Source organism: Mustela lutreola, chromosome 10 (genome assembly GCF_030435805.1).
Source record: "Mustela lutreola isolate mMusLut2 chromosome 10, mMusLut2.pri, whole genome shotgun sequence".
Taxonomy (NCBI): Eukaryota; Metazoa; Chordata; class Mammalia; order Carnivora; family Mustelidae; genus Mustela; species Mustela lutreola.
This window is the reverse complement of record NC_081299.1, coordinates 113,970,098-113,997,870: the sequence shown is the minus strand read 5'-3', so window position 1 is coordinate 113,997,870 and position 27,773 is coordinate 113,970,098. Positions and strand designations below refer to the sequence as shown.

Genomic DNA, 27,773 nt, shown 5'->3' with positions numbered 1-27,773 from the left:
TGTGAATTTAAGATTTTTTCAATCTTTTCAACTGATCAAATAACTTGTATAAGCATCAACACACACATCTATAAAAATAAAAATTAAGCAAAGAAAAAACGTCACCATCTTTACTCTTAATCATCTTTATTTCCCATGCCAAATGCAGGAAAATATAAGACCAAAAGTTAACTTCAAATATATAGGGCATGCTATATTTTGAATATTTCTATGAAACAAAGAATTCTCAAGAATGCAAATCTTAGTTCTAGAATAAGCATACTTCCATATTCTATTGCAAGTTTATATAGAAAAAAAAAAAAAACCCTAGACTTTGCTTTCTCATATTCTATACTCTTATTTCTTCTTTTCCCCAACCTGAATCTTTCTATTGGCATTTCTTTCCTATTTTTTTAAAAAGATTTGTTTATTTGAGAGAGAGAGAGACTGCATGTGCACGTGCAGGGGAGGGGCAGAGGGAGAGAGAGAATCTCGAGTACACATCCTGCTGAGCATAGAGCTCAATGTGGGGCTCAATCTCATGACCCTGAGATCATGACCTGAGCCAAAATCAAGAGTCGGACGTTTAACCAACTGAGCCACCAGGCTCCCCTCCATTTGTTTTCTTATGGCCCTTTATTCATGTTTTAACTTTGGCTTCCGATCGTACTGATCCTCTCAGTTTACATGTGCATATACCTATATGGCCAAGCACCAAATCACTAAAGACCTTTTACACTACAAATATTATCAAAGAGGTTGAGGGACATTATGAAAACTCTCATCCTTAAAGAACAAAAAAATACAAAGTCATCCATTCAATAAATAGTTCCTGAACACCCCTGGGAGCTCGACATTCATTCCGACAGGGGGTGGGGGTGGGGGGGGCACGAGAAAATAAAGCAAGAAATACACCCTGCTCTCATAAAGCTTACTGTTTTGTCTGGAAGCGCATGACAAGCATTCTTTGGACAAAAGCTGTGAGGAGATCCAGAGGCGAATTAAACAGAAGGTCCCTCAAACAGGCTTTCTCCCCACTGAGATTTTAACAAATATGCTAATAATACACATAGAAAACATAGTACAGAGCAGCAGGCGAGAGTCAGAAGCCCAGACTCCCAATGCCCACTGTGCCCCTACATCGTTATGATCATGAATGACATCGGGGACACTTGAAACTGGAGATAGCACTAAGGGGCACACTCCCGGGGTGAGCCCTCAGATGTACAGAGCCGTTGCCTGTCTCACACACCTGAAACTAAGCCAACATCACATGCTAACTACTGGGAATTGAAAAAATTAAAGTTAACACCAGAACATAAAGAACACAGGATCAGAAAATAACAACAAACCTACGGCAGAATCCTGAGTTTGCTTTGGAAAGCCCACTTCTCCCCTAGTCTCTAATATAGGCCTATTTTCTTTACAGGGCCGCTGACAATTTATACAGTCGTTAACTGTCAGGCGCTGCACCGACAACATTTATCACGGTTTCTTGTTCTGGAAAAAGTGGGTGATCTTGAGATTGTGTGGGTACCTCTGAAATTCTGTCTTATTATTTCAGGTAGATAACATGACGTAATGCATAAAATGCACATGCGTGAGAGCTTTGAAAAAAAGCTGAATAGTGCTGACAAGTTCGTGGAGAAAAGGGGAGAGGGCTTCAACTGGCATGCAGCATAAGAAATCTACTGGAGGGTACCTTTTTCTTCCTTATGTCCTGTTGTTTACACATTAGTTCATCTACTGCCCGAATTCCTTCACTGACTGATGACCTGAGACTCTTTAAAAGAATAAAAAATAAAACGTATTACAGACATTGTTTTGTCACATCATCAAGTTCCTACATCTCATTCAATTCCACAGAACTTAATACCTGTGCTCCAGTACTATGCAGATATTGACAAAAAAAAAAATGATATACCAGACATAGTTACTGTTGAGGGGACTCATGATCTGGGGGCATAATGACACGAAGGCAGGGTCGCATGGCCAGAAGAAGAATGACATATATACAGTGAAAGTTATGGGGATGAGGGGGCTTAGAATGGAGAACAGATAATATGAAGCAAAGTACAGGAGAGTCTGGACATGCGACGGGGCTCAAATCGGACTCTGAAAGCCATGTGTACACAGCTGCCGAGGTGGGGAGGGGATGGGGAGCAGATGTAAGTGCACACACACTCAGGGGCAGGGTCAGACAGGCATACAGCCATGTGCACTGCAGGCTTCCTTCTGGAGAGAAGCAGAAATAGGAATGGAGGGCCAACTTCACTGAGATGAGGTCTTTAGATTCTGCATATTTTGGAGAATGAGAGAATGTCAAAGCACTGATGCATGATGATGAAATGTGGGTATGGAAATACCAGGAATCAAGAATGAAGAACAGAAGACCAGAAAAAGGCAGAGCACAGAGGTAGAGAAACATGTCCAGAAGCTAATGAATAAAGAGATAATTAGGAATTAGGGCCAAAACAAAGGTTAACAGAAACAACTAGAATGAAGTAGGCATATCACAAAAATTCCACAGGAAGGTGAATTAATTCACTCCATCAACATTATGAAACACCTCCTGGACGTCAGTATGGTGGCAGCCCACAGGGATACAATAAAGACAGATATAGTCGTATCCCTCAGAGGTCTGAGAATCTCACAGAACAGCTTCAGAGTTTGGACCAGAAAGGCAGGTCAGGCCTATGGCTGAGCAGGACCACAGTGGCCATAAAAACAGCCCATGGAAAAGGGAGGGGATACAGTGATGGCAGGGGGTGAGGTGGGACAGGAGCTGTGTGAGTAGAGCAAATCTGCCTCCAGGGAGAGAAGAGTGGGAGGCCAAAGGAAGGCTAGGCTTGGGAAACAACACCACTATGAGGCCCCGGGAGGAAGAGGCACACCAAGGAGGCAGTGGGAGAGCCCCACAGCGGCTGGTGTGGAATCCAACAGCGGACCACGAAATTCCCTTCCATTCCAAGGAAAAGTACCTTTAACAAGATTTTGTAAAATTCAAATGAGACATAAACCATGGAAAGTATTGGCTACCTCAAGGCACAACTCAAGATTTTTACCTGTTTCACGAACTCTTTCCTGCCTGCCCCTCCCCTAGGCTTCTCAGCACTGATATTTCCATTACTCCGCATTTTTCTTGGTTCTAACCATGTACTGTGTCTTCCCTTAAATTATGTTCTCTTTATATTCTCTCTAGGATGCAGGCACTGTCTTAGCGGAGGGATGCACGAGGCCACTCAAGCTAGAGGAGACAGACAAGGAAGGATGGTGCAGTTTATGACAAATTTACGACAGGGCATCAGAACGGACAGAGGCCGTAAGTCAGGGCACCAGACACAGACGGGGGGGGGTGGGGGGGGGAGACAGGGCAGCACAGTTTTCTGTTAGAAGTGATGCCACAACTGCCCCTCCACTGTTCACCCAGGTGGAGTTCCTATTCCCAATGGCTTAGAGGTGGGGAGTCCCATTCCCACAACAGAGATTTTTCTGAGAGAACATGCAAATGTAACATTTATTAAGTATTACATTTTATTTATATTATCCTTCAGTTCCATTAGGGATTACACAGTTTTTGTAGATCAGCCCAGGAACCTAACCACATGTAGATTACGTGGGGTGGGGGGGGATATTTACAAGATTACAAACTGTTAAAATACAAGTCATTCGTAAGTTAGAAACCACTTACATATGACCAAAGTGGCATTAATAAGTTGAATTTGGAAATATGCTTCCTCTCCCCTGACATTTTAAGGTTGTCTACTCTGAGAATATGTCTTCTTCAAATCGAACATTTTTTTTAGGTTTTTAGCATATGCAAAAACAAAATCATTTACAACTCTTCTGAAGGTGAATATTATAATCATGAACCGTTAAAATACAACCACCAGTACCACCAAACTAACAGATGAAAAGAATTCTTAGAGAAAAGCCGACGAGGACAACAGGCGTCACAGCAGACTGTTTTCATTAATTGGGGACTTACCAGAACTTCTCATAACTGTCCCAAAGGCACAGAAAGTTCATTGAGGGCTTTGTCCATGCCAACCTAAAGGCAAAACCAGGTTGGCACAAACACATCACGATAAGAAGTAATAGTGACGTATCTATTTAACGATCAAAGCAGTACCAGATTTAAGTTATTTTTTTGGCACAACCGTATTTTGCTACATAACTAGCTAAACAACAGAAGTGTTATTTGGCCATTAATGTTGTTCATAGAATATGAAAAAAATCTGTTGAAATACATGGAACTATAAAAATAAGGGAAGTCATGAGAAACGAAAGTTTCCTTAAGAACAATTTGCCTTTAGATGACATTTTAAATGAATGTGAAAAATTTTCACAGAAGGTAAACAGTTCTCTGTCTGTAATTGATGATACTCAGCCAGCTGATGTGAAAGTCTGACGGGCTACGTCTCTCTTAGTATATGTGCTGCCGAAGCGAGCACGGGCTACGTCTCTCTTAAACATTATTATAAGCCTTGAGAAAAATAGAAATTAAACAGAAGTAAAATTTTCTAGGTTTTAAATCCTATTGGGATATTTATCTTAGTGGTATATTTCCCAAAAGCAAATGTGCATCATTAATTTTAATGCTTCTTGAAATTCCCACGAAGCTGCAACTTTCTGTGCTTCTCTGGACAAACAGATTTAAAACAAAATGAAGCATCAACAAGGAGACTTTTCTGCCAAGTAACAAAATTCAACATTTCTTTTTTTTTTTTTTAAGATTTTATTTATTTATTTGACAGACAGAGATCACAAGTAGGCAGAGAGGCAGGCAGAGAGAGAGGAGGAAGCAGGCTCCCTGCTGAGCAGAGAGCCCGATGTGGGACTCGATCCCAGGACCCTGAGATCATGACCTGAGCCGAAGGCAGCGGCTTAACCCACTGAGCCACCCAGGCGCCCCAAAATTCAACATTTCTAAACAGCTTTTACAAACAATTGATAAGCTCACTGCAAATCATTCTTATATTTTTATAAAACCAAACTTTTAAAATATCAATATTGGCCAATGTTCCCTCAACCTAGCTCTGGCTAACAGATATACCTGGGAGTAAATTAAACATTGTAAGAGTGGTGGACATTTGCTCCTACAAATTAGTCTAAATCAAGGAAGACTTCAGGACTTAGCAACTAATAAAACAACCCCTTGGGTATTATTATCCTTTACTTTTCACTGTTGACTAATGAATTTGAAACATAATCAAACTAGAGCAACCTTAAATGAATAAAAACTAAAACAAACAAAAAAATGTATTCCAAAAAGTTTAGTTCTTTTATTAATGAAATTGGTAATTTCTTCAAGTTTCTGGTGGGGATGGTGGGGTAATCAACTGAAAGGTTTCTAAAAACTCTGCCCTTTTAATAAATATGAAGGAGAGAGAAAATGTGTGTGTGTGTGTGTGTGTGTATAGGACTTGTGAATTTCAGGTTTACCAAGTTTGTGGAAAGGTTGACAAAATCTGCATAATCCTTGTTGATGAGCTCAACCATGGCTGTTTTAAAAGTTTATAGTAGAGTTCCAGATCTCCTCTTAGTTCCTCCAGCTGGACACGCTTCCTACAGTCAGACACAACGTGATCAACATCGAAATCTTCCTGAAAATCAAACCAGAGAGAAAAAATGATTGCACTGATACCACATTTTACATAGAAAAATTAAGATCAGAGAAAGAATAAGAGGCTGTATTACTGCAGGGGAACACACACAGGGACATCAGGGGGTCTGCTCACTTCCTAAGATTATGGGAAAGGGAGCCCCTCACCAAGACCATTCTCTCCAGTTGCCTAACTCTACAGGCATTTTATTTCTTTTAATTATACATTTCAAAGAGGCTCTTCTCAAAATAGAAACAGCTTTTTCTTCTTAATTTAATTTTATTTTTTTAAAGTTTTTATTTATTTATTGGACACAGAGAGAGAGACCGCAAGTAGGGAGAGAGGCAGGCAGAGAGAGAGAAGTGGGAAGCAGGCTCCTCGCTGAGCAGAGAGCCTGATGCGTGGGGCTCGATCCCAGGACCCTGAGATCACGACCTGAGCCGAAGGCAGAGGCTTAACCCCCTGAGCCACCCAGGCGCCCCTTCTTCTTAATTTTAAAAGTAAAAAATGTTCACTGTCAAACTTTCAACCAACCAAGAAATACTTATGTAAGAGAGAGAAAAAAAAAATCACCCACTCTCTAATGCTCTGCAGTTAAGCACTGTTAATATTTATTTTTCTTCACTATTTAACACAGCGATTAACATCCTTCCAGACTTTGCTTTGGTCTTTCTCTTTACTTTTTTTTTTTTTTTTAATTTTATTTATTTGAGAGAGAGAGATGGAGAGAACAAGTGGGAGGAGGGGCAGAGGGAGAAGCCGGCTCTCTGCTGAGCTGGGAGCCTGATGCCAGGGTTCATTCCAAGACCCTGAAATCAAGATCTCAACCGAAGGCAGATGCTTAACTGACTGAGACACCCAGGTGCCCTAGTCTTTCTCTTTAAAATATAAATTACTTTTGGGGTGCCTGGCTGGTTCAGTGGGTTAAGGCCTCTGTCGTTAGCTCAGGTCATGATCCCAGGGTTATAGGTTCAAGCCCCGCATTGGGCTTTCTGCTCAGCAGAGAGCCTGCTTCCCTGTCTCTCTCTCTGCCTGCCTCTCTGCCTACTTGTGATCTCTGTCTAATAAATAAATAATTTTTTAAAAAATAAAATATCAATTACTTTTTAAAGAAACTGACATATAATGGACACATGTTAGTTTCAGGCGTACAACATAAAAATTCCATATTTTTATCTGTTGTGAAATGATCACCCTAAGACTAGTTAACATCCATCACCAAACATACACATTTTTTTCTTGTGCTAAGAACTCTTAAGCTTTAGCAACTTTAAATATATAATAATATACGGCACTGGGTAGCTCAGTGAGTTAAGGCCTCTGCCTTCAGCTCAGGTCATGATTCCAGGGTCCTGGAATCGAGCCCCACATCAGGCTCTCTCCTCAGCAGGGAGCCTGTTTCCTCCTCTCTCTCTGCCTGCCTCTCTTCCTACTTGTGATCTATGTCAAATAAATAAATAAAATCTTAAAAAAAATATATATATATATATATAATATACTATGCAGCCATCAAAAGAAATGAAATCTTGCCATGTGCAATGACCTGGATGGAACTAGAGGGTATGCTGAGTGAAATAATCAGAGAAAGACAATTATCATACAATCTCCCTGATATGAGGAATTTGAGAGGCAAAGTGGGGGGTGTGGGGGTAGGGAAGGAAAAATGAAACAAGATTGGATTCGGAGGGGGGCACCTGGGTGGCTCAGTGGGTTAAAGCCTCTGCCTTCGGCTCAGGTCATGATCACACGGTCCTGGAATTGAGCCCCACATCGGGCTCTCTGCTCAACGGGGATCCTGCTTTCTCCTCTCTCTCTGCCTGCCTCTCTGCCTACTTGTGATTTCTGTCTGTCCAATAAATAAATAAAATCTTAAAAAAAAAAAAGATTGGATTGGGAGGGAGACAAACCATAAGAGACTCTTAATCTCACAAAACAAACTGAGGGTTGCTGGGGGGAGGGGTGTAGGGAGAGGGTGGTGGGGTTGTGGACATTGGGGAAGGTATGTACTACAGTGAGTGCTGGGAAGTGTGTAAGCCTGACAATTCACAGACCTGTAACCCTGGGGCTAATAATACATATTTCTAATAAAAAATAATAAAATTAATATACAATAATACACAGTATTATTTACTACAGTCACTATGATGTACATTACATCCCCAAGGCTTATCTTATTAACTGGAAGTTTATACCACTGGACCCCTTCATCTATTTCCTCCACAACCTCGCCTCTGGCAACCACCAATCTGTTCTCTATGACTTCATTTTGTTTTGTTTTTTAGATTCCACATGTGAGGGAGATCATACAGTATTTCTCTTTCTCTGTCTGACTTATTTCACTCAGCACAATATCCTCAAGGTCCATCCATGTTGTTGCAAATGGCAAGACTTCCTTCTTTTTATGGTTGAGTAATATTCCATTGTATACACACACATTTTCTTTATCCATTCACCCCGTTGGTGGACACTTTAGTTATTTCCAAGTCTTGGTTGTTGTAAATACTGTGATACTCACTACCGTGAGTGTGAGTCTTGTTGGCCGCTAGAGCCAGGTGATCTAGAGGTATACCCTGGGTAGCAACTGCAAACCTCGGGGCATCATACGAGCATTCAAGCTCCTTTCCAGGAGATACCAGAAAGCAGAAGCGAGGTAGAGGGACAGCGCAAAGATGGTACCCATCAGCTCCATCTTTGGAGAATACCTTACTAGGCTCCCAGATCCAGGTTAAATTAGATGCCTGCCCCTCAGGGCTTTAAGATAAGCAAATGAGCCTCTTTCACAGAAATCTGAACCCATTTCAGTCTGCTGCTTCTGTGCTGAGTTCCAGGGTGGGTCAGTCTATTCGCGGGCGACTGCTTTAAGAACTGTTTCTCAGTTTGCTCTAGCCTTGTGGGTCTCATGGGTGCAAGCTCTGATGGCTTTCAAAGCTGGATGTTTTGGGGTCTTGTCTCTTAGATGTACGTCTTGGAAGTTGGGGTGCCAGAAGTGGGGCTCAAACCCTTTGCTCCTCAGGGAGAAGCCTGGGGTTTTGAGTACCCTCCCAATCCCAGGTCGCTGTACCAGGGGTGGGGTTTGTGGCAAGACTGATTCTTACTTCAACATAGGTTTTTTTCCTTACTCACCTAATGTGTAGGAGTCACTCAGCTAGTTGTAGGGTTTTTTCCATCTTGAATGGAAACCCCAGACCTTCTCTATGTATGTGTGTACACACACATATGTGTACACACACACACACAAATATTCATGCTCTTCTAAACTATTTCCCATCTAGGGGCACCTGGGTGGCTCAGTGGGTTAAGCCTCTGCCTTCAGCTCAGGTCATATCTCAGGGTCCTGAGATCAAGCCTCACATCAGGCTCTCTGCTCAGCTGGGAGCCTACTTTCCCCCCTCTCTCTTCCTGTCTCTCTGCCTCCTTGTGACCTCTCTCTCTCTCTGTCAAATAAATAAATAAAATCTTAAAAAAAGAATAAAAAAATAAAAAATAAAAACCCATTCTTTTAAAAAAAAATTCCCATCTAAAAATATAACTTGAATGTCTTTACATAAAACACATACATTTCTATTAATATTTTACGTGCATGCTGAGTGTCCCATTGAACATATGTTCCAAATCTTTCATAACCTATTTCCAAGTATTGGTCTCACAGGATTAGCTATCCTGTGTTTCCCCTTTACAATACTGTGATACCCTGGTAGGCTTATATGCTTAGAGGCAATAAATTACTATCTAATTCCCCTGTGACTCTGCTACTCCATGACCTGTTTAGTCAGCAAGAATCAAATGTGATGATTCCCAAACTAGTTAAGGACACCTACACTTACTTTTCATTAAACACTATGTAAACCAACAAAATATGACTGCAAAAAAAAATCACTGTTCTTTTGAAAACTAACACAGCTACTTTGGAAAGATTTGATACAAAGAAATCAATAAGAAAATTTTTGCTAAGTTAGGTATGGGTGAGATGACCAAGTACCAGGCAGGGAGGGAGTGATCACAGGATTCTCACTCAATTCAGTTAAAGAAACTGAAACTGAATGCAAAAAAAGACAACATAGAAAGCTTTTTTTAAAGATTCTTTTTATTTATTTGAGACACAGACAGACAGTATGAGCAGGGAAAGGGGCAATGGGAGGAAATTCCCTGCTGAACAGGGAGCCCAATGCGGGACTCCATCCCAGGACCCCAGGGTCATGACCTGAACCGAAGGTAGATGCCTAACCTATTGAGCGACCCAAGTGCTGTGATAACTCAGAAATCTAATCTGCAGGCCAGTTTCCAGAGAAAAGACCTGGCACTCTGTTTCAATGAAGAATAAATGTACATATATTTTTTCCAATTAAATGCTAAGAACTGTATGTACTATTCCCTAAGAGTACTTGTTTAAACTGACTTTTTTAGTTACAACCAAAGACTGATCCTGCTAGTGTCAGAGAGAAGGACTTCATACCAAACCGTAATTTCACAGTCATCTACAGAGAGCCACCTGCTCCTTACACTGGTGACCAAATTAGCCTGGACCTTTCTCTCCTGAGACCATCTCAGACCTTACATCATAGTTATGTAGTACATCACGGGAGGGGGTCTCGGTTCATAATCCTGGCCATCCTACTCACCAACTGTATACCTTTAGGTCGATCACTTTCCCTGTCAGTTACACATTGTAGAAAGTTCTTGAACTTCATGATGGCATTCTAAATTGTATAACTGGGGTGCCTATGTGGTTAAGCATCTGCCTTTGGCTCAGGTCATGATCCCAGTCTCTTGGGTTTGAGTTCCACATCAGGCGCTCTGCTGAGCAAGGAGCCTGCTTCTCCCTCTGTCCCTTCCTCCTGCTCCTGCACTCTCTCACTCTCAAATAAAATCTTAAATAAATAAATAAATAAATCATATAACTTAGCCTCAGTGAACAAATGCTATTAGGTAATATTAGTACTCAATTTACCATTTATGCATTTGTTCTCAGATAAACAAAAGTTGCATAACACATGACTAAATAACTCGGAACATCTGTGAATACTGGGTTAGGCAGCGTTTGCTGTGAAAAGCAAACCCAAACTCACAGTGCCATAATAGAGACCCATTTCACTTAACCAAGAATGGTTTTACTACTTTAGGAATGGTTTTACTTTATAGTGTAGATTTCCCAAGTATTCAAAAAGAAAGTATTTACAACCCATACATTTACGGTCAACTGATTTTTCACAAGGATGCCAAGACCATTTAATGGGGGGAAAAACAGTCTTTTCGAGTGCCTACTACTGGGACAAGTGAATATCTACATGCAAAAGAATGAACTTGGAACAGCAACGTCACACATACACAAAAATATAACTCAAAATGGATCAAAGATTTAAATGTAAGGGTAAAAACTGTAACACTCAGAGAAAACAGGTGAAAATCTGTATGACTTTGGATCGGGAAAAGCTTTCTTAGACATGATACACAAAGCAATAAGAAATATTAGATAAGCTGAACTTGATCAAAATAAAAACTTTCATGTATCAAAGGACACTACGGAGAACTTGAAATGACAACCTACAGAATGGGAGAGAGTATCTGCAAATCATTTGTCTGACAAGGACCTAATAACCAGAATATGCAAATATACTCTTAGAACTCAACAACAAAAAGACAAATAACCTAATTTAAAAACAAGCCAAAGACTTTTGAATAGACATTTCTCCAAAGATGATACACAGACGGTCAAGAGCACATGTCGGGATGTTCGACATCCTTAGTCATTGGGGAAATGCGAATCAAAAGCACATGCAGATGCCACGTCACACCCACTAGGACAACTATGGTAAAATAAGAAAAAGAAAAAGAAAAAAAGAAGAAGAAAAGTGCTGGCAAGAAGGCGGAGAAGCTGGAACCCTCCTGTATTCTCGGTGAGAATGTAAAATAGTGTGGCTAAGGCAGCAAACAGCTCGGTAGCTCCTCAAGAAGTTACACACGTACAATTACCCAGCAGTTCTACGTCTAGGGGTATGACACCGACAGAACTGACAACAGATGTTCCTGCCACAACCTGTACATGAATGTGCACAGCAGCGCTGCTCGTAACAGCCAAAAGAGTATATACCCAACGTCCATCAACTGATGAATGGATACGTAAAATGTGGAAGAGCCTCTTACACAACCATAAAAAGGAATAAACTGTTACATGCTACAACACGAGTGAAGTCTGAAAACATTCTACTCTCAGGTTAAAGGAAGCCAGACACAAAAGGTCACGTGTTATACAATTCCACAGATATGAGATGTTCCAGAAAAGGCAAATCCATAAAAACAGAAAGTAGATTCATGATTGCCAGGGAATAAGGGGAGGGGAGAATTGGAACTAAGAGGTTTATTTTTCGGGTGATGGAAGCATTCTGGAATTAGACAGAAGTGATGTATGTACCATATACACAGTAAATATACTAAAAACCAGAGAAGAGTACACTTTAAAATGGCAACTATTATGCTTTGTGAATTATATTTTGATGAAAAATGAAACAACTTAAATATCAACAAGTTAAATGCTAGGATACATTAAAAATATCCAAAGTAACACTAATCACAGGAACAATGGAGTAGCTACATGAATTTCAGACAAAGCAGATTTCAGAGAAGGAAAATTATCAGGCATAAAGAGCAGCATTACATGATAAAGAAATCGACTGACCAAGAAGACACAATTATCCTTAATGTATGTGTACCTGATCAACACAGGTGAGACATAACCTAACAGAACTGCAGGGAGAAATAAACAATTCCATTATCACAGCTGGTGACTTCAACACTTCTCCATCATTAATGGGCCGATCCAGCAGCAGGGCAACAAGGATTTGACAGATGTGCACATTCAGTCCAGACATGGCACACTTAACACCACCATCAATTACCGTACAACAGATGTACACAGACAATTTCACCCAGTAATAGTGCAACACACATTCTTCTTAAGCTCATATGGAACACTCATCAAGACAGAATAATTCTGGACCACAAAACAGAACAAATTTTTAAAAATAAAAATTATACCAAGTATGTTCTCAGACCGCAATGGAATTAAAATAAATTAAAAAAAAAAAATCTTTAAAAATCAGTAACAGAAGATAGCTGAAGAAGTCCAAAATACATGGAGATTAAATGACACACTTCTAAATTACAGGAGACCAGTCTCAACAAAATACAATGTAGCAAAATGTGTGGAATGCTGCTTAAAGGGAAAATACAGTACTGAATGCAAATATTAGGAAAAAAAAGATTAAAGTCAATAATCTAAGCTTCCATTTTAGGCAACAACAACAAAATCAAATCTAAAGTAAGGAGGGGCTCCTGGGTGGTTCAGTTGGTTAATCATCTGCCTTTGGCTCAGGACATGGTCCTAGGGTCCTGGGACAGAGCCCTGCATCAGAGCTTCCTGCTCAGGGAGGCTGCTTCTCCATCTCCCATTCCTCCTGCCTGTATTCCCTCTCTCACTGACTCTCTCTGTGTCAAATAAAATCATTAAAAAATACCCTAAAGGAAGTAGAAAAAAATAAAAATTAGAGCAGAAATCAATGTAATTAAAACCAGGATTTTTTTTTTTAAATCAATAAACCCCAAGTCTGTTTCTTTGAAAACATCAATAAAACAGATACACCCTTAGTCAGGCAAACAAAGAAAAAAAGTTAGAAGACATAAATTACTAATATCAGATGAAAGAAGGGAGGGCTACTGCTAACAACCCCAATCACTGTAAATTCACCCAAACATTTATGGAATACTACACAATTCTCTAAAATCTCTTCCAGAAAGTAAAACTAGAAGGAATACTTCCTAAATCATTCTAGGAGATCATTATTACCCTGACACCAAAACCAATACTACAAGAAAAGAAACTACAAACTAGTATCTCTCATGAACACAGACACAAAAATCTTCAACAAAAATTAGCAAATAAAAGCAAACACTATATTAAAAAATTATACACCAGGGTCATGTAGGATTTATTCCAGGTATGCAACATTAGAAAATGTTCAACATTAGAAAATCAATGTGATCCATCATATCAACAGAAAAAAAATCACATGATCATATCAATGAAGGGAGGAAAAAAAACATTTAACAAAATCCACACCTCTTCATTATTAACCCTCAGGAAACTAGGAATAGGAGGACTTCCTCAACTTGATAAAGAATGTCTCCAGAAATCCACAGCTAACATGATATTAATACTGAGAAAATCGAAGACAGGGAATCAAGGCAATGATATCCCTCCTACTACTACTATTCAATACTATACTGGAAGGCCAAACTAATGAAATAAGGTAAGAAAAGGAAACAAAAGGTATACAACCTGGGAAAGAATAAAACTTTGTTCACAGATGACATGACTGTCTACAGAAAATACAAAGACTTCACACCCCACACCCTCCTGAAACTAGTCAAGTGATTATAGCAAGTCTGCACAATACACAGTTAAAATACAGAAGTCAATTGCTTTCCAATGATGTATCAGACAAAGGGCCAGTATTCAAAATTTATAAAGAATTTATCAAACTCAACATCCAAAAAACAAAAAAATCCAGTCAAGAAATGGACAGAAGACATGAACAGACCAAAGAAGACATCCAAATGGCTAACAGACACATTAAAAAGGGCTCCACATCACTCAGCATCAGGGAAATACAAATCAAAACCACAATGAGACACCACCTTACATCAGTCAAAATGGCTAAAATTAACAAGTCAGGAAACAACAGATGTTGGCGAGGATGTGGAGAAAGGGGAATCCTCCTACACTGTTGGTGGGAATGCAACTCTGGAAAACAGTATGGAGGCTCCTCAAAAAGTTAAAAATGTAACAACCCAACGACTTAGCAATTGCCCTATTAGATGTTTATCCAAAGTACACAAAAGGGGCAAAAGCACCCCAATGTTTACAGTCAAACTATTGAAAGAGCCCAGATGTCCATCAAGATGAATGGATAAAGAAGATGTGGTATACATACACACACACACACACATTACTCAGCCATCAAAAAGAACAAAATCTTGCCATTTGCAAGGACATGGATGGAACTAGAGGAAGACAAATACCATATAGTTTCAGTCACATGTGGAACTTAAGAAACAACAGATGAATTTAGGAGAAGGGAAGAAAAAATAGAAACAGACAGGGAGGCAAATCACAAGAGAATTAACTACAGGAAACAAACTGAGGGTTACTGGAGAGGGGAAAGTTGGGGTAACTGGGTGAGGGGTATTAAGGAGGGCACTTGTTGGGATGAGCTCTGGGTGTTGTATGCAACCAATGAATCACGAAATTCTAACCATGAAACTAAAAGTACACTATATGTTAATGAGATTGAATTTTAATTAAAAAATTTAAAAAGTCAATTGCTTTCGTATATACCAGCAATGTACAAGTGGAATTTGAAGTTAAAGACACAAGACCATTTACATTAGCATACCAAAAAAAATTAATACTTAGGTGCAAATCTAACGAAATATGCACAAGATCTATATGAGAAAAAGTATAAAATTCTGATGAAAGATAACAAGCAAGGTAAGATGTGAAGTGGAAAGTCCATAATCTTGGGTAAGAACACTCAATACTGTTAAGAGGTCAGTTCTTCCCAAACTGATCGACAGACTCAATGCAATCCCAATCAAAATGCCAGGAAGTTATTCTGTGGATACCAACATGTTGACTCTAAAATTTGGATGGAAAACTGGAAAACCAAGAGTCCCAGAGTAGTCAACAAAATATTAAAGAGCGGGGAAAAAAAGGAAATTGAGGATTGCCACCACCCAATCTCAAGACTTACTATTAAAGCTACAGTGATTAAGACAGAAGGTGCCTGGCAAAAGAGACAGGTCCTTGGAACAGAGTGGAGAGCTCAGAAAAACATCCACACACACAGGCAAAGGCAACTCAATGGCAAGGACAGTCTTCAACAAATGGAACCGAACAATGGGACATTGATAAGAAAAAACAAAGAAATGAAAAGAATAAAAACAAACTTTTCACACCTTTCACAAAACCTAAACGTAAAATGCAAAACTTCTTAAAGATGACATAAGAAAAAATGTAGGGATCCTTGGATTTGGCAATGACTTTTCAGATATAAAACCAAAAGCATGATCTACAAAAGAAAAAAATTGATGAGAGGGACTTTGTTAAAATTAAACTTCTCTGTAAAAGACACTGTTAAGAGAATGAAAAGATGGGATGCCTGGGTGGCTCAGTTGGTTAAGCAGCTGCCTTCGGCTCAGGTCATGATCCCAGCGTCCTAGGATGGAGTCCTGCATCCGGATCCTTGCTCCGCAGGGAGCCTACTTCACCCTCTGACTCTGCCTTCCACTCTGTCTGACTGTGCTCACTCTCGCTCGCTCTCTCTCTGACAAATAAATAAATAAAATCTTAAAAATAAAAAAAAAAAGAGAGAGAATGAAAAGACCAGTCACAGAGTAGAGAAAATATCTGCAAAACACATCCATGGTAAAGGACTTAAAATAAGAAATATAATATAAAGATGTCTTAGTAGCAACAAGAAATCAAACCTAATTTAAAAATGTGAAAAGAGCGGTGGCTGGGAAACCCAGTCAGTTAAGCATCTGCCTTTAGCTCAGGTCCTGGGACTGAACCCCACACTGGGCCCCCGGCTCAGCGAGGAGCCTGCTTTTTTTCCCTCTCCTGCTGCCTGCTGCTACCTCTCCGTGTGCTTGTGGTGTTAATAAATAAATAGAATCTTTAAAACAGAAAAAAAAAAGGATCTGAAAAGATGCTCAACTTTGTATGTCATTAAGAAATTGCAAATTTAAACTAGGTACTATTACATATCACGTAGAATATAAAAAATCCAAAGCACTAGTAATACCAAATGCTAGCAAGGATGTGGGACAACCGAACACTCATTCACTGTTTGGTCAGAATGCAAAATGGGAGGCACTGTGTGAGACAGCTTGGCAGTTTCTCACAGAACTAAACACATTCTCACTATAAGATCAGTAATTGTGCTCCTTTGTATTTACCCAAAAGAGCTTAAAACTAGTGTCCACACAAAAACCTGCACACGGATATTTACAGCAGCTTTATTCTCTGAAGCGCCAAAACTTGGAAGCAATCCAATCTCCTTCAATAGGTGAACAGGTACACTGTGCCACACCCACACAACGGATTATTCGACAATTAAAAGATGAATTATTAAGCCACAAGACTTCGAAGAACCTTAAATGCATATTGCTAAGTGAAAGACCAGTTTCAAAGGCTAAATACTATAGGATTCCAACTCTATGGCATTCTGGAAAAGGTAAAAATTAACCAACATTATTTATTTTAATTTATTTTTTAGGTCATCTCTATACCCAATGTGGTGGATAGAACTCACAACCCCGAGATCAAGAGTCAGATGCCCTAGCAACTAAGCGATCCAGGTGCCTCTGAAAAGGTAAAACTCTAGACAGTAAAAACATCCCGGGCTGAGGGGTGAGCGAGGAGGGTGCAGAGAGAGGAGAAGAAACAAATAGATGAGGTACAGGGTTTTTCAAGGCAATGAAACTAGGCTGTAAGATACCAACAGTAGGTAAATAACATTATACATTTGTCAAAACCCACAGAACTTTAGAAAGAGGAGTGAACCCTAATGTAAACCATGGATTATTAATTAATACTGTATCAATGCTGGTTCATCAGTTGTAACACATGTACCACAACAATGTAATACATTAATAATAGGAGATAGTGAAGTTAGAAGAAAAATATCTTCTCTTTGTACTCAGGGGTATTTCCTATCTGAACCCAGTTAAAGTACAAATCCCCCAAAAGGCCAGAAGTTGGTAGATCACAAGAGGTGTTGGAACACAGGAAAATAAATGAGCAAACCAGACAAGCTGCAGGTAATTAAGAACCATTAACCATCAGAGGAGCAGTGACATCACTCAAAATTAAAACCAAGTAGAGTTTAAAAGTTTAGCTACTTTACTAACTAGCTGCAATCAGGGATGGCAAACAAAGACTAATTCAAAGTAACCTGGGAATTAATCATTTAAAACTTACCAATAATCTGAAATTAGTAGCTTTAATGCTATGAAAATTACATGGAATTTGGAAAGATTGAAGTTCTCTAAACTGCCAAGAAGTAAAACACTCCTTCCCAGATACATGGACTTATAAAATCACTATATACTATCTCCACGAGAAGCAGAATCCCCAGAACCATCACTCTGTAAAGATGAGAAGTACTAAGAGGGCATATGAAATTTATGAGCTCTGCCCTGAAACATGTCCCATTTCATCGAGACAAAAAACCAAAATAGTTAAGCACTAATCTGCACACTACATAGGGGTTGAAAGACATAGAAAGTTTGTGTGAGCTCACGTATGTGTGTGTTTCCAACCATTCTTGAAAACAATGGACAACAGAGATGAATAAATGTCCCTGTATATCCCATAAATATTCCTCAAATATTTATCATGCAACTCCAGCTCTGCTCTAAGACCTGGGGACACAGTCATGAAAAGAAAAGACAAGGTCTCTGCTTTTAAGAAGCAGATATTCTAATGAAGAAATGAGAAAATAAATATGTAAACAAACATTATATTAATGAACAGTGATCAAATAGTGATTAATGAATAGTGATCACAGCTAAAAAGAAAACAGGACAGAGTAAAGGTCTGAGTGACAAATGGGATGTATTTTAACTTGGATGAACCAGGAAATATAGAACAATGAGTTGAGATCCAAATGACACAAAGGGGCTAGCCACAGGAAATGTGGGAAGAGTGTTCCCGCCCAAGGTATCAGTATGTATACAAAAATGTCCTTGGAGCTCTTCCCTCCAGCGCCTGCTCTCAAATCTCTGACCCAGCTAGGTGGGGACATAATCTAGGACTTGTGTCTCCCAAAACTCATTCTAAATCTTTGTTCGGTGACTAAATTATTCAAGCTTGAGAAATTAAAAACATATGCTAACAAGATCTTCCCACCATCTACAGAGAAATCATCTTAAAAGCATCATGAAATAGTAACACTGAAATTCTAAAAAACTTCTGTTCTAACATTTTCATCAATTTTATATCAAACTCCTTTGTTGAATTTATATACCCATTTGACATATTTATGAAGAGACAAAAAAAAAAAAAACCTACATTCCGTAAATGTATTTATCCATCTAACAAATATTTGAGTACCTAAATACACTCTGTTCCAGCTGGTTTCTTCTCTTTATCTCTTTTTTTCCCCTCAATTTAACACCAATCATAATCTATGTAGGCTTTTAGTTCGCTTTTCATAATTAATTTCTTGAGCTATTTAAAGGAATTATCCAGTGCTAGAGTTCTCAACACTGGTCACACATTAGAATCACTTAAGGAACTTTTTTTTTTTAAGATTTTATTTATTTGACACAGAGAGAGAGATCACAAGTAGGCAGAGAGGGAGGGAATCATGCTCCATGCTGAGCAGAGTGTCCCATGCAGAGCTCGATCCCAGGACCCTGAGACCATGACCTGAGCTGAAGGCAGAAGCTTAACCCTCTGAGCCACTAAGGCACCCCCTCACCTGAGGAACTTAAAAACAAAAAGCCCAAAGGGCACCTGGCTCATTCAGTCACTGGAGTGTGCAGGTCTTGATCTCAGGGTTGTGAGTTCAAGTCCCATGTTGGGTATAGAGATTACTTAAAAAAAAAAAAAAAAAGAAAGAAAGAGCCCAAGTCCCAGTTTGTGATTAATTTGTTTAAATGTTTCAAGAAATTTGATGCTAAATGTTGTAAGACTAGTTAAATAACAAAAAGATATATTTACATAATACTTCTTGCTCTCAAATTTTGAACAAAGAACTTACTAATAATCAATAACTTAGTAGACCAACATTTTATTTAAATAAGTTTTATGGTACTACAAAGAGTGAATTAGAAAATCAAAAGCAAGGAGAAATGGGCATGATGTGAACATGGGGAAGCAAGAGAAAGCAAGAAAGTATGTGACCGGGAAGCGAATGCTTAGCTCTGAGATCCTTCTCTGAGAGAAGGACAGATTAAAACCTAAAAAGAAAGAAAAGAAGGATCCCATGCACTCAAGGAAAGAGAAGTCCCCCAACATCCCTCCTGCTTTTTCCAATATAAACACACAGCTGGGCCGACTTACCACATCCTGGTTGGTACCGACTTTATCAACTTTTCTATTTAGGCCAAACTTGACCGGTCAATGATGGACGGGCTGTGTGCCAAGTGTACCAGTTGTACAACTGACTGTGTAATGGCTGAAACTGAGAAACCGGGGTGAAAATATCAAGAGGCTCTAAGGATTGCGAAAGAGCCAAGATTCAAATGATTACCACGTACACACAAGACAAACTATGCAGATGACTGCTCAGTACAGAAGTAATTCAGAGTGTTATACTGTGGCATCAGCTGACCCAGACCCAGACCCAGAAGATTGCTGGAGTTCCCATCATGGACATCTCTAACCATATAGATGACACTGAGCAAATGCCAGATGATGATGGAGCCCCTCACTCCTATGTCTTAATAGAGTTCCTCAGCTCTCCTTTACCAACTTTTCCTGTTGCCAGTTCATACAAGCAATTTTCCTTACCCAGTTCCTCTGTTCTGAGCTATGGCTAAAGACACTCACTTTTTTATTTTTTGAAACTGATTATCTTGTACCATTTTACTTTTTGTTGCATCTTTTTATAAATCAGATGACCGCTCACAAGACCAAAAAAAAAAAAAAAAAAAAAAAAAAAAAGGAATGGAAAGGAAAGATCAAAAGGGAGGACAAAAACAACAAAAAAACAGTTCTTTTTTGCCGGGAAACCTTCTTACAAGTGCCAATCAGATAAACTTTATCTGATGTTACATCGTCACAACTCCTCTACCATCAGGGAAAGTAGTTCACATAAGAAAATTTCTCTATAAAATGAGTTCCAGGCTTACATTCCATATTTGGCTAATTAGAATTTCATTACGATGTCTGTCTCAAACTGATGCGGAAGAGAATGGAATCTTGTCATCAAGATGTGACATCGAACTAAGAACCCACAGGGTAAGCACTCAGCTCCTGTGATACGAAGACAGCTCCTGGGGATGGGCCACCCTGGGCAACAGTGGCTGACCTGCGGGCCTGCGGCTATCTACCATCTGTCACTCTTCCCTCTTCCTCCTCTGTCAGCTGCTATCTCCAGCCACCGTCAACAAAGTCCACCTCAAACAGCCATCACTTCCCTCCGGTCCCATTTACCGTAGCTAAGCTCCAGGCCAGGCACCCAGATCACCAGCCCTGTGGGAACTTCTTCTAAGGTAAGAGGTGGCCCTATTGGTGAAATGCAGGTGCCAAGGCATGCGGACATTGTGCCATCTTCTGCGCTATTCTTAATGTTCTGATTGTCCCACTTCCCTCAGTTCCCACCTGTGGCCTCTGGAAAGGAACATATTACAGTAGGATTTCCAAGGACTGATGCATGGGGGTCAGGAGATCTGGCCTGTGATTGGCCCCAACTAGCTGTGTGGCTTTAAAGGAAGTCATCACACCTCAGGCCTCAGTTTCCTTATCTGCAAGCCAGGATGGACTAGAGTCTTTTCAGAGGAGCCGGCAAAGATCACATAGATAAGCACCACCTCATTATACTAACAAGCAAACAGAAGGCTGGAGGCGAGAGATTTGCCCCAAGTCAGACATAAGCAGGCAGAGAGCAGAGCCGAGGATGGGACCCACATCTGCAGGTCACAGCTAATCAGCCAGCACAGTACAAACAGATCTGAGCAGCTGCTCATTCTTCCCCTTTTCCGTTTTGTCCATCAGAATGCATGCTCCCTGCAAACAAGGACACACAGGACCTGCTTCCTGTCTCAAAATTCCCAGTTCACCCAATTAGAACAGGGAGGAGCCTCAACGACTTACCCCCTCACCCACACACACGGTTCTTTTACCTATGGAACATGAGGGTACATACATTCACCGTCCAGAGGGCTCCTGCCTTCACTTCTCATGGAAAAGGTCATCATGTGCCTACCCGGGGTGCCAACGAAGCCACAGGTTCCAGAGAGGAACTGACACAGAGAAGTTCGAAGGAGGCAGACTGGCTCAGCGCAGAAAGAAACTGTCTACCAAGGAAAACTACCCCATGGGGGACTGATTCTCTTTGAAATACGTTCGAGTGCATGGGAAAATGGTTTTTCAAGAGCTGGTGGACTGACCAGTCACCTGGTACATACAAGATCACATCCGCATTCTGACAAGAGTGGCTTGCCTGCAGTGTAGACCAGGGGCCAGAAAGACAAGGAAGGCGCATGGAGACTGGGTGAGAAGCTTCTACGGTGTGATGGCAAGGGCGCGCTGCAAAGGTACGAGAAGAGATGGAAAGAAGTATATGGACTCAAGAGGTTTAGGAAGCGAAATCCACAGGACTTGGTGTGACAGACTAGAGTTTGGAAAGGTGACAGAGTAGGAGTTGACTTCTGGTTTTCCGACTCCAGGCTAAATGGATGAAGTGTTTACCGAGAGAGGCAATAGAATAAGAAAGGTGGTTTTCAGTGGAGGAGGTGCTCATGAATTCCGTCTTGAACCTGATGAGTCTGAGGGGCCACAGACACATCCGAGAAGAAAGGTCAGCAAGTCCGATACACAGAACTGGTGCTCAGGAGGCGTGTGAGCCAGAGACAGGAATCTGCCTGACCTGCTGATAGGTGGTCATGAAGCTGCACAAAAGGTCATCTAGGGAAAGAAAGGAACACAGGGCTGAACCCATAATCAGCATTCAGTGGCTACCAGGAGCATGACTTTGCACAGGAGACACATCAGAGAGGTAGAAGAAAGACAGGAAGCAATGCAGAGCATTTGGTCTACTGTGATGTCGAGTAAGGAGACAGAGAAAGGTCAGGTGCGCTGACTTAGAAACAGTTTTGGTAAGAACTCTTTAGTGGAACGACAGGGCCTGAAGGGTGGAAGGTGGGAAAGTCAAGTCAACCCCTGAGCACTGGCTGTGATGCGCGACAGTGACAGGGCAATACCTAGAGGTGGGGCAGTCAAGTGGGGGAGGATCAAACAGGAGCGCATGATGGGAAGGAGTGCAGGGGAGAGGATCCTCGCAGGCTCCTGGAAGGGCAGGAGGGCATGGACTCCAAGCCAGAGTGAAGACTGAACCCGAGGAGGAAGGAAAGCCCCTCCCTGTACCAGGTGAGGAGGAGAAGGGGACAAATACAAGAATGGGATCATGATCAGCACGATGGAGGAGGTCCCGTGGGGTGGCTGCTAATTTTTCTGTACGACTGGAGATGAAGTCATATGTTGAGATGGAAGAGGAAGGCTACATGTGATGTCAATAGCACACCCATGTAAATGGTCTAATTTATCTGTTATGACACTTTCTCCCCCTACTACCAATACGTTATGTCCTGCTTATCTCTTAGTTGGCTGTCAACCCAAAGGATTTTCGTATTTCTAAGCCGACAAAGTATGATGTTGCCAGTGCCTTTGCCCCAGGTGACCCTTCCCCATCTGCCATTCCTGCACTTTGATCACCTACCTCTTTTGCATACCTTTCCCCTTCTATTTCTCATTAGATCTCATAAACATGACTTTTTAAGTAGTCTCCTGCCACCAGTCAGCTCGAACTCAACAGATATGACCATGCAACATCCTGCTGTAAACCTGACTGCAGCTCTACCATGAAGACTGCATCAACGTGGACCCCTCAATGTATGCAGTGTCCAAGGTGCAACCCACAGCCCCACCCCATCTCCCTTTACCATCCCAGTCTCATTCCAAAATGTGCCAAACAAGACACCTATGTAGAAATACAACCCTGCCAGCAAGCTCTCCACTCATTTCTGCCTCGGAACTGTAACTTAACAAAACATCTCTCTGACGGAAACACAAATTGCATATAACCTTTATCTCCAGCAGCCACATAGAAGATCAATACCACTTTACACAGAACAGCTGTTCTATGTATTTTCCTTCTATGTATGAAGGGGTCACGTTCATTAACACTACAAATTGTACATTATATTCAGAAATGTCAGAGCCTTGAAAGAATATGGAATTGCTGGCATTCTAGCCACTTTCCCAGTTTGCTCTCTTCCTACCTCTAAGTCCTACTTTAGAACTGCTATTTTGAGATTTCTATTTTCCGAAGCTGCTTTGACCAAAGGCATTCTGTCAGCTCAGAGTGAGAAAGATGGCGGGGCAAGGAAGTGCGAGAAAATGCTAGTGTTAGGCTCAAAGAAAGCCTGACGAAGTCCAAAGACAGACAAGCTAAAGAGACTTCCGTGCTTTGAGATTCTTTAAGTCTGTGTGTGTGCCTTTTCTTCTTCCAATGACCTCTCTCCTCATCACGTGTCGTTCATTAACAAAAGGTTTCTGGATCCGAGAATTCACTCTGTGCTCTCCTTCAGACACTCCATTCAATTTACACCTTTTATTACAGTGGCTTAACATCACCATACAAGAACAAGAGTACAATATACCTTCGTCTAGGCATCCCTACATATTAAAAATGATATGGCCACACTGCAGAGGATCCAGACATAAGCACTTTTTAAAAAAAAATATTTTATTTATTTATTTGACAGACAGAGATCACAAGTAGGCAGAGAGGCAGGCAGAGAGAGAAGTGGAAGCAGGCTCCCTGCTGAGCAGAGAGCCCGATGTGGGGCTCGATCCCAGGACCCTGGGATCATGACCTGAGCCGAAAGCAGAGGATTTAACCCACTGAGCCACCCAGGCGCCCCCAGACATAAGCACTTTTAAAGCCAGAGTTTGGGAGATGTGATCTGAATGCAAGTATCAAAAAGGAACTAGCTGGTTAACCCAAAAAAGAAAAAAACATATTATGACTTGAAGCCATAAAAAAGTAAGAAATTCAAACTCTTTTCAGAATTTTAGGTACCTACAGAGCCAAAACTTTTTAACACTGAAACCAGCTACTAAATCCCAATCCTTAGAAATTAAACATATACGTTTTGATAGTTTAAGTACAGACCCAGAGGGATACAGAAAACAGATAAAGCTCCTCCTGGCTCTGATTCAAACCTTGGGACATTTTCAAGGCTATGTCTGATGAACCTTTCCTGTCAGTAAAGTCTTTTCAGTTTAAATTTCTATTCTGTAAGTTTATGTCCTACAGTTATCTGCTGCCAGCTTCAGGCTGACCTCACCAAGAGAAGTAGGGCAACTTTAGAAAAGGAGCTTGGTATGCTTTGTAGTACTGGACCAGAACCAGTAACGACAGTACAGTCTTTCAGATTTCTCATTCCGGGAGCTTAAGACGAAAGTCAGGCATAAACGTTAGGTTAAGTGCCTTTTTGACCCGATTCCTGGTAAGTACGTGTATTCAGAGATGTGTTCAACGCACAGTCGCTCAGCTTCTAGGCACAAGGCACTGGGAGGCTTCTGTCAGGCCGGGGGAGCGGCGGTCTGACTGTGCCGCACGGTACCAGAGGCGGGTCCTACGCGTCCGGGGCTTTTACGTTTAGCTCAAAACCACTTGCCCTGAACTTTCAGGCCTTTTCATTCAATGTGCACGATTTCACAGGAGTGCTTTCTCCAGGCTGCACCTAGCCCACCCGAGGCCAAGAGACTCACTGTGAAGTGCAGTGAGGTCCCCGCCGAGGACCCGTCCGGGGCAGGGACGGCCCAGGAAGCCCGCAGGAGAAGCCCGAGGAGAGGCCCCGGAGGGCCAAGGAGGGCAGGCCACCCACGGCCCGGCTCCGGGGAGCAGAGCCCAGGCGCGCACCTTCATGAACTCGTCCTTGTCGAAGCAGAGCGTGTCCAGCCCCTTGGGCAGGTTCATCCTACTTCTCTCCATCCCGCCGGCCGCCGCCTCTCAGCACCGACACTCGAGCGAGGAGAAAAGGTAGGAGGCTGCGCTCCCCGACGCTACCGGTGAAGCCACGGCGTTTCCACCGCACAGAAGGCACTGCTTCCTCCAACATGGCAGCGTCCGCGCCTCGGCCAATGAAAGAGGATGCCGCAGGCCCGCCTGCGCCTGCCTCCGCCAAGAGAGGGGTGCAGACCGCTGCCGCTGAGCCAGCAGGTGATGCTGCCCCCATGCGGCAGAGGGCGACACTACAACCTCGCGTAAGTTTCTGCGGAGCAGCCGGGACGCTGGTGATGCTGGGTGAGCGGGAGAGGGGGGGCGGGGAGGGTCAGGGGCGCTCCCTCCCCACCTCGCCCTTTCCCTCGGAAAATCGGCCTGCGAGCCTCTTCCAGGACCTTCTCCCGAGATTGTCCCGCGGGAAGCACAGCCGTGGCCGGATGCTGGCCCTTTACTTCTGCGGCCGATTGTCCAGAGTGGGGGGCGCGTCCCGGTGTCAGGCCTCCGGTCCCCGTGCGCCGCCCCTGCAGCCGCCTGGGCGAGGAGGCCTCTGTGGGAACCCGGCTTCTGCCCTTAGCCCTGGCACCCACCTGCGAGCGTGGCTTCTCCCCCGCCGAGCTTGGCTCCAGCGATCAGTAGGGAGGAAGGTGGTCAGCTGGCAGCCTCGGGTCTTCAGGGCAGCTCCCAGCTCCACTTTGGCTCAGCTGCGGGGAGGCCACAAGTTTGGGTTCTCAGAGCTCTTAAAGAGTCACCTTGCTACCGGCTGACAAAACGCAGCCGACAAGTAGATGTGGGAGCATGTTTATGTCCAGTCCGCTCTAGAATGGGCGGAATCCTGTGTTTGTGGCTAGCGTTGGTTCGATCGCCACACCTGCCCCCAATTTCCGAGACCCCCTCCTCCTCCTGCCATCCACCCCACATTTATTTTGAGATTTTTCTTTTCTCTTCCCTTGCTCTTTCTCCCACTGTCCTCACCTTTAGTGGGAATGTCATGGTCAAATGATGATTCATTTCTCTTTTTTTTTCTCCGTGAGGCTCTGACAGCTCAAACCACAGATCTCATGTGAGCCCTTCAGGCTGCAGCTTTGCTGTAGTAGCCCAGGCCTGGGCTGCCCCTCCCAATGCTGTGATCTCCCAGAGATAGCACAAGCAGTCCTTAGAAAGGGATGGGACACAGCAAGACAATGGCTTACAGTGAGTCTTGCATTCGAGTCACTCCAAACGGGAAACTGGTCACTTTTTTTAAAACGTGAGTACAGGGAAGCCTGTTAAGCAGCTGCCTTCGGCTCAGGTCATGATCCCAGCGTCCTCGGATAGAGTCCCACAAGGGCTCCTTGCTCTGCAGGGAGCCTGCTTCTCCCTCTGCCTCTGCCTGCCATTCTGTCTGCCTGTGCTCGCTCTCCCCCTCCTCTGATAAATAAATAAATAAATAATCTTTAAAACCTGAGTACAGAATCTAAAACAATACATTCCCTAGCGTGGGCCTGGCAAGGCCTTGTTGAGGAAAACGTTCCCAGTCAATATCCAGAGACTATGACTGGTAGGATGAGAGCTGGAATCTTATTTGGAGAATCAGAATAAATTGCCAGGGGAACAACTATGAAAGTGCATTCTATGCCCTGTTGTGGTCATTTGTATATAGGGAATGAAAGCCTCATTATTTGGTCTTTGTTTGTTTACTCTTATTATGAAAATTCTCAAGCACACACCAAAATGTGTAGAGCAGAAGGATCCCGGCCCTTCTGAGTACTTATCACTCTGCTTCCCCAACTGTTTCAAAGGCCCTCCTCCTTCTACTTCCCCCAAAGTGGCTGTATTTTTGCTTTTGGGGAGGGGGGAGGTTTGGAATATATTTTAAAGTAAATCCCAAACATCACATCATTCCCTGCTCCCCAAATACCTTGGTTTACACATCAAAGAAGGAGGAGGAAGAGGTGGAGGAGGGGAAGACTGAGAAGGAGGAGGGATGAAGAAGAGAGATTTCCGCACAGGCCCACTATGCCAGAATCAATAGGTCTAATAAGCTATTCCGATTGGCTCTGAGAGGCATGACTTTTAGCCTCTCAGACTTTTAGGACCACAGTGCTAATAAGCGACAAGGGCAAATTCAGGCAGCGCAAACAGCAAGGCCCACACTCATCACCAAGGCACCGAGGGGGGGGGCCAAGAGTGCCAGACCGACGAAACAAAGTTGTCTGGGAACCCCACCTGCCCTAGAAGTCCAGATGAGCGAGTAGTTGAACTGTTTTTTGCCTTCATTGTCATTCCTTTCTGAAATTATTGCCGGCCTTTGGTAAAGACATGAACCTGAGCTTGTGCAGCCTGGGGTTCTGATCTTGGGGTTGCTGAAGAGAGTAGGTGCCAACAAAGAATGAAAATCCCTGCTGCCTGT

The 27,773-nt window shown here is 42.2% G+C and overlaps 1 protein-coding gene across 4 annotated transcripts; it reads right to left on the bottom strand.

The window, feature by feature from the left end:
• LOC131810258 (conserved oligomeric Golgi complex subunit 2-like) lies at positions 1-25,538 on the bottom strand. 4 transcript variants are annotated; one of them, XR_009345503.1, is made up of 5 exons: positions 25,301-25,538; positions 5,425-5,585; positions 3,968-4,030; positions 1,682-1,762; positions 6-68 (listed from the first exon to the last, which is right to left on the bottom strand). XR_009345503.1 is itself a non-coding variant. In XM_059137982.1 (4 exons), coding segments are annotated over exons 1-4 (297 nt in total). In that variant the 5' UTR covers positions 25,373-25,538; the 3' UTR covers positions 1,533-1,761. The 4 variants fall into 4 exon arrangements, 2 of the variants coding, with proteins under 2 accessions (XP_058993965.1, XP_058993964.1); XR_009345504.1 differs by lacking the exon at positions 3,968-4,030 and having other exon boundaries at positions 1-68; XM_059137982.1 differs by lacking the exon at positions 6-68 and having other exon boundaries at positions 1,533-1,762.
• Between the last annotated feature and the right edge of the window lie 2,235 nt (positions 25,539-27,773).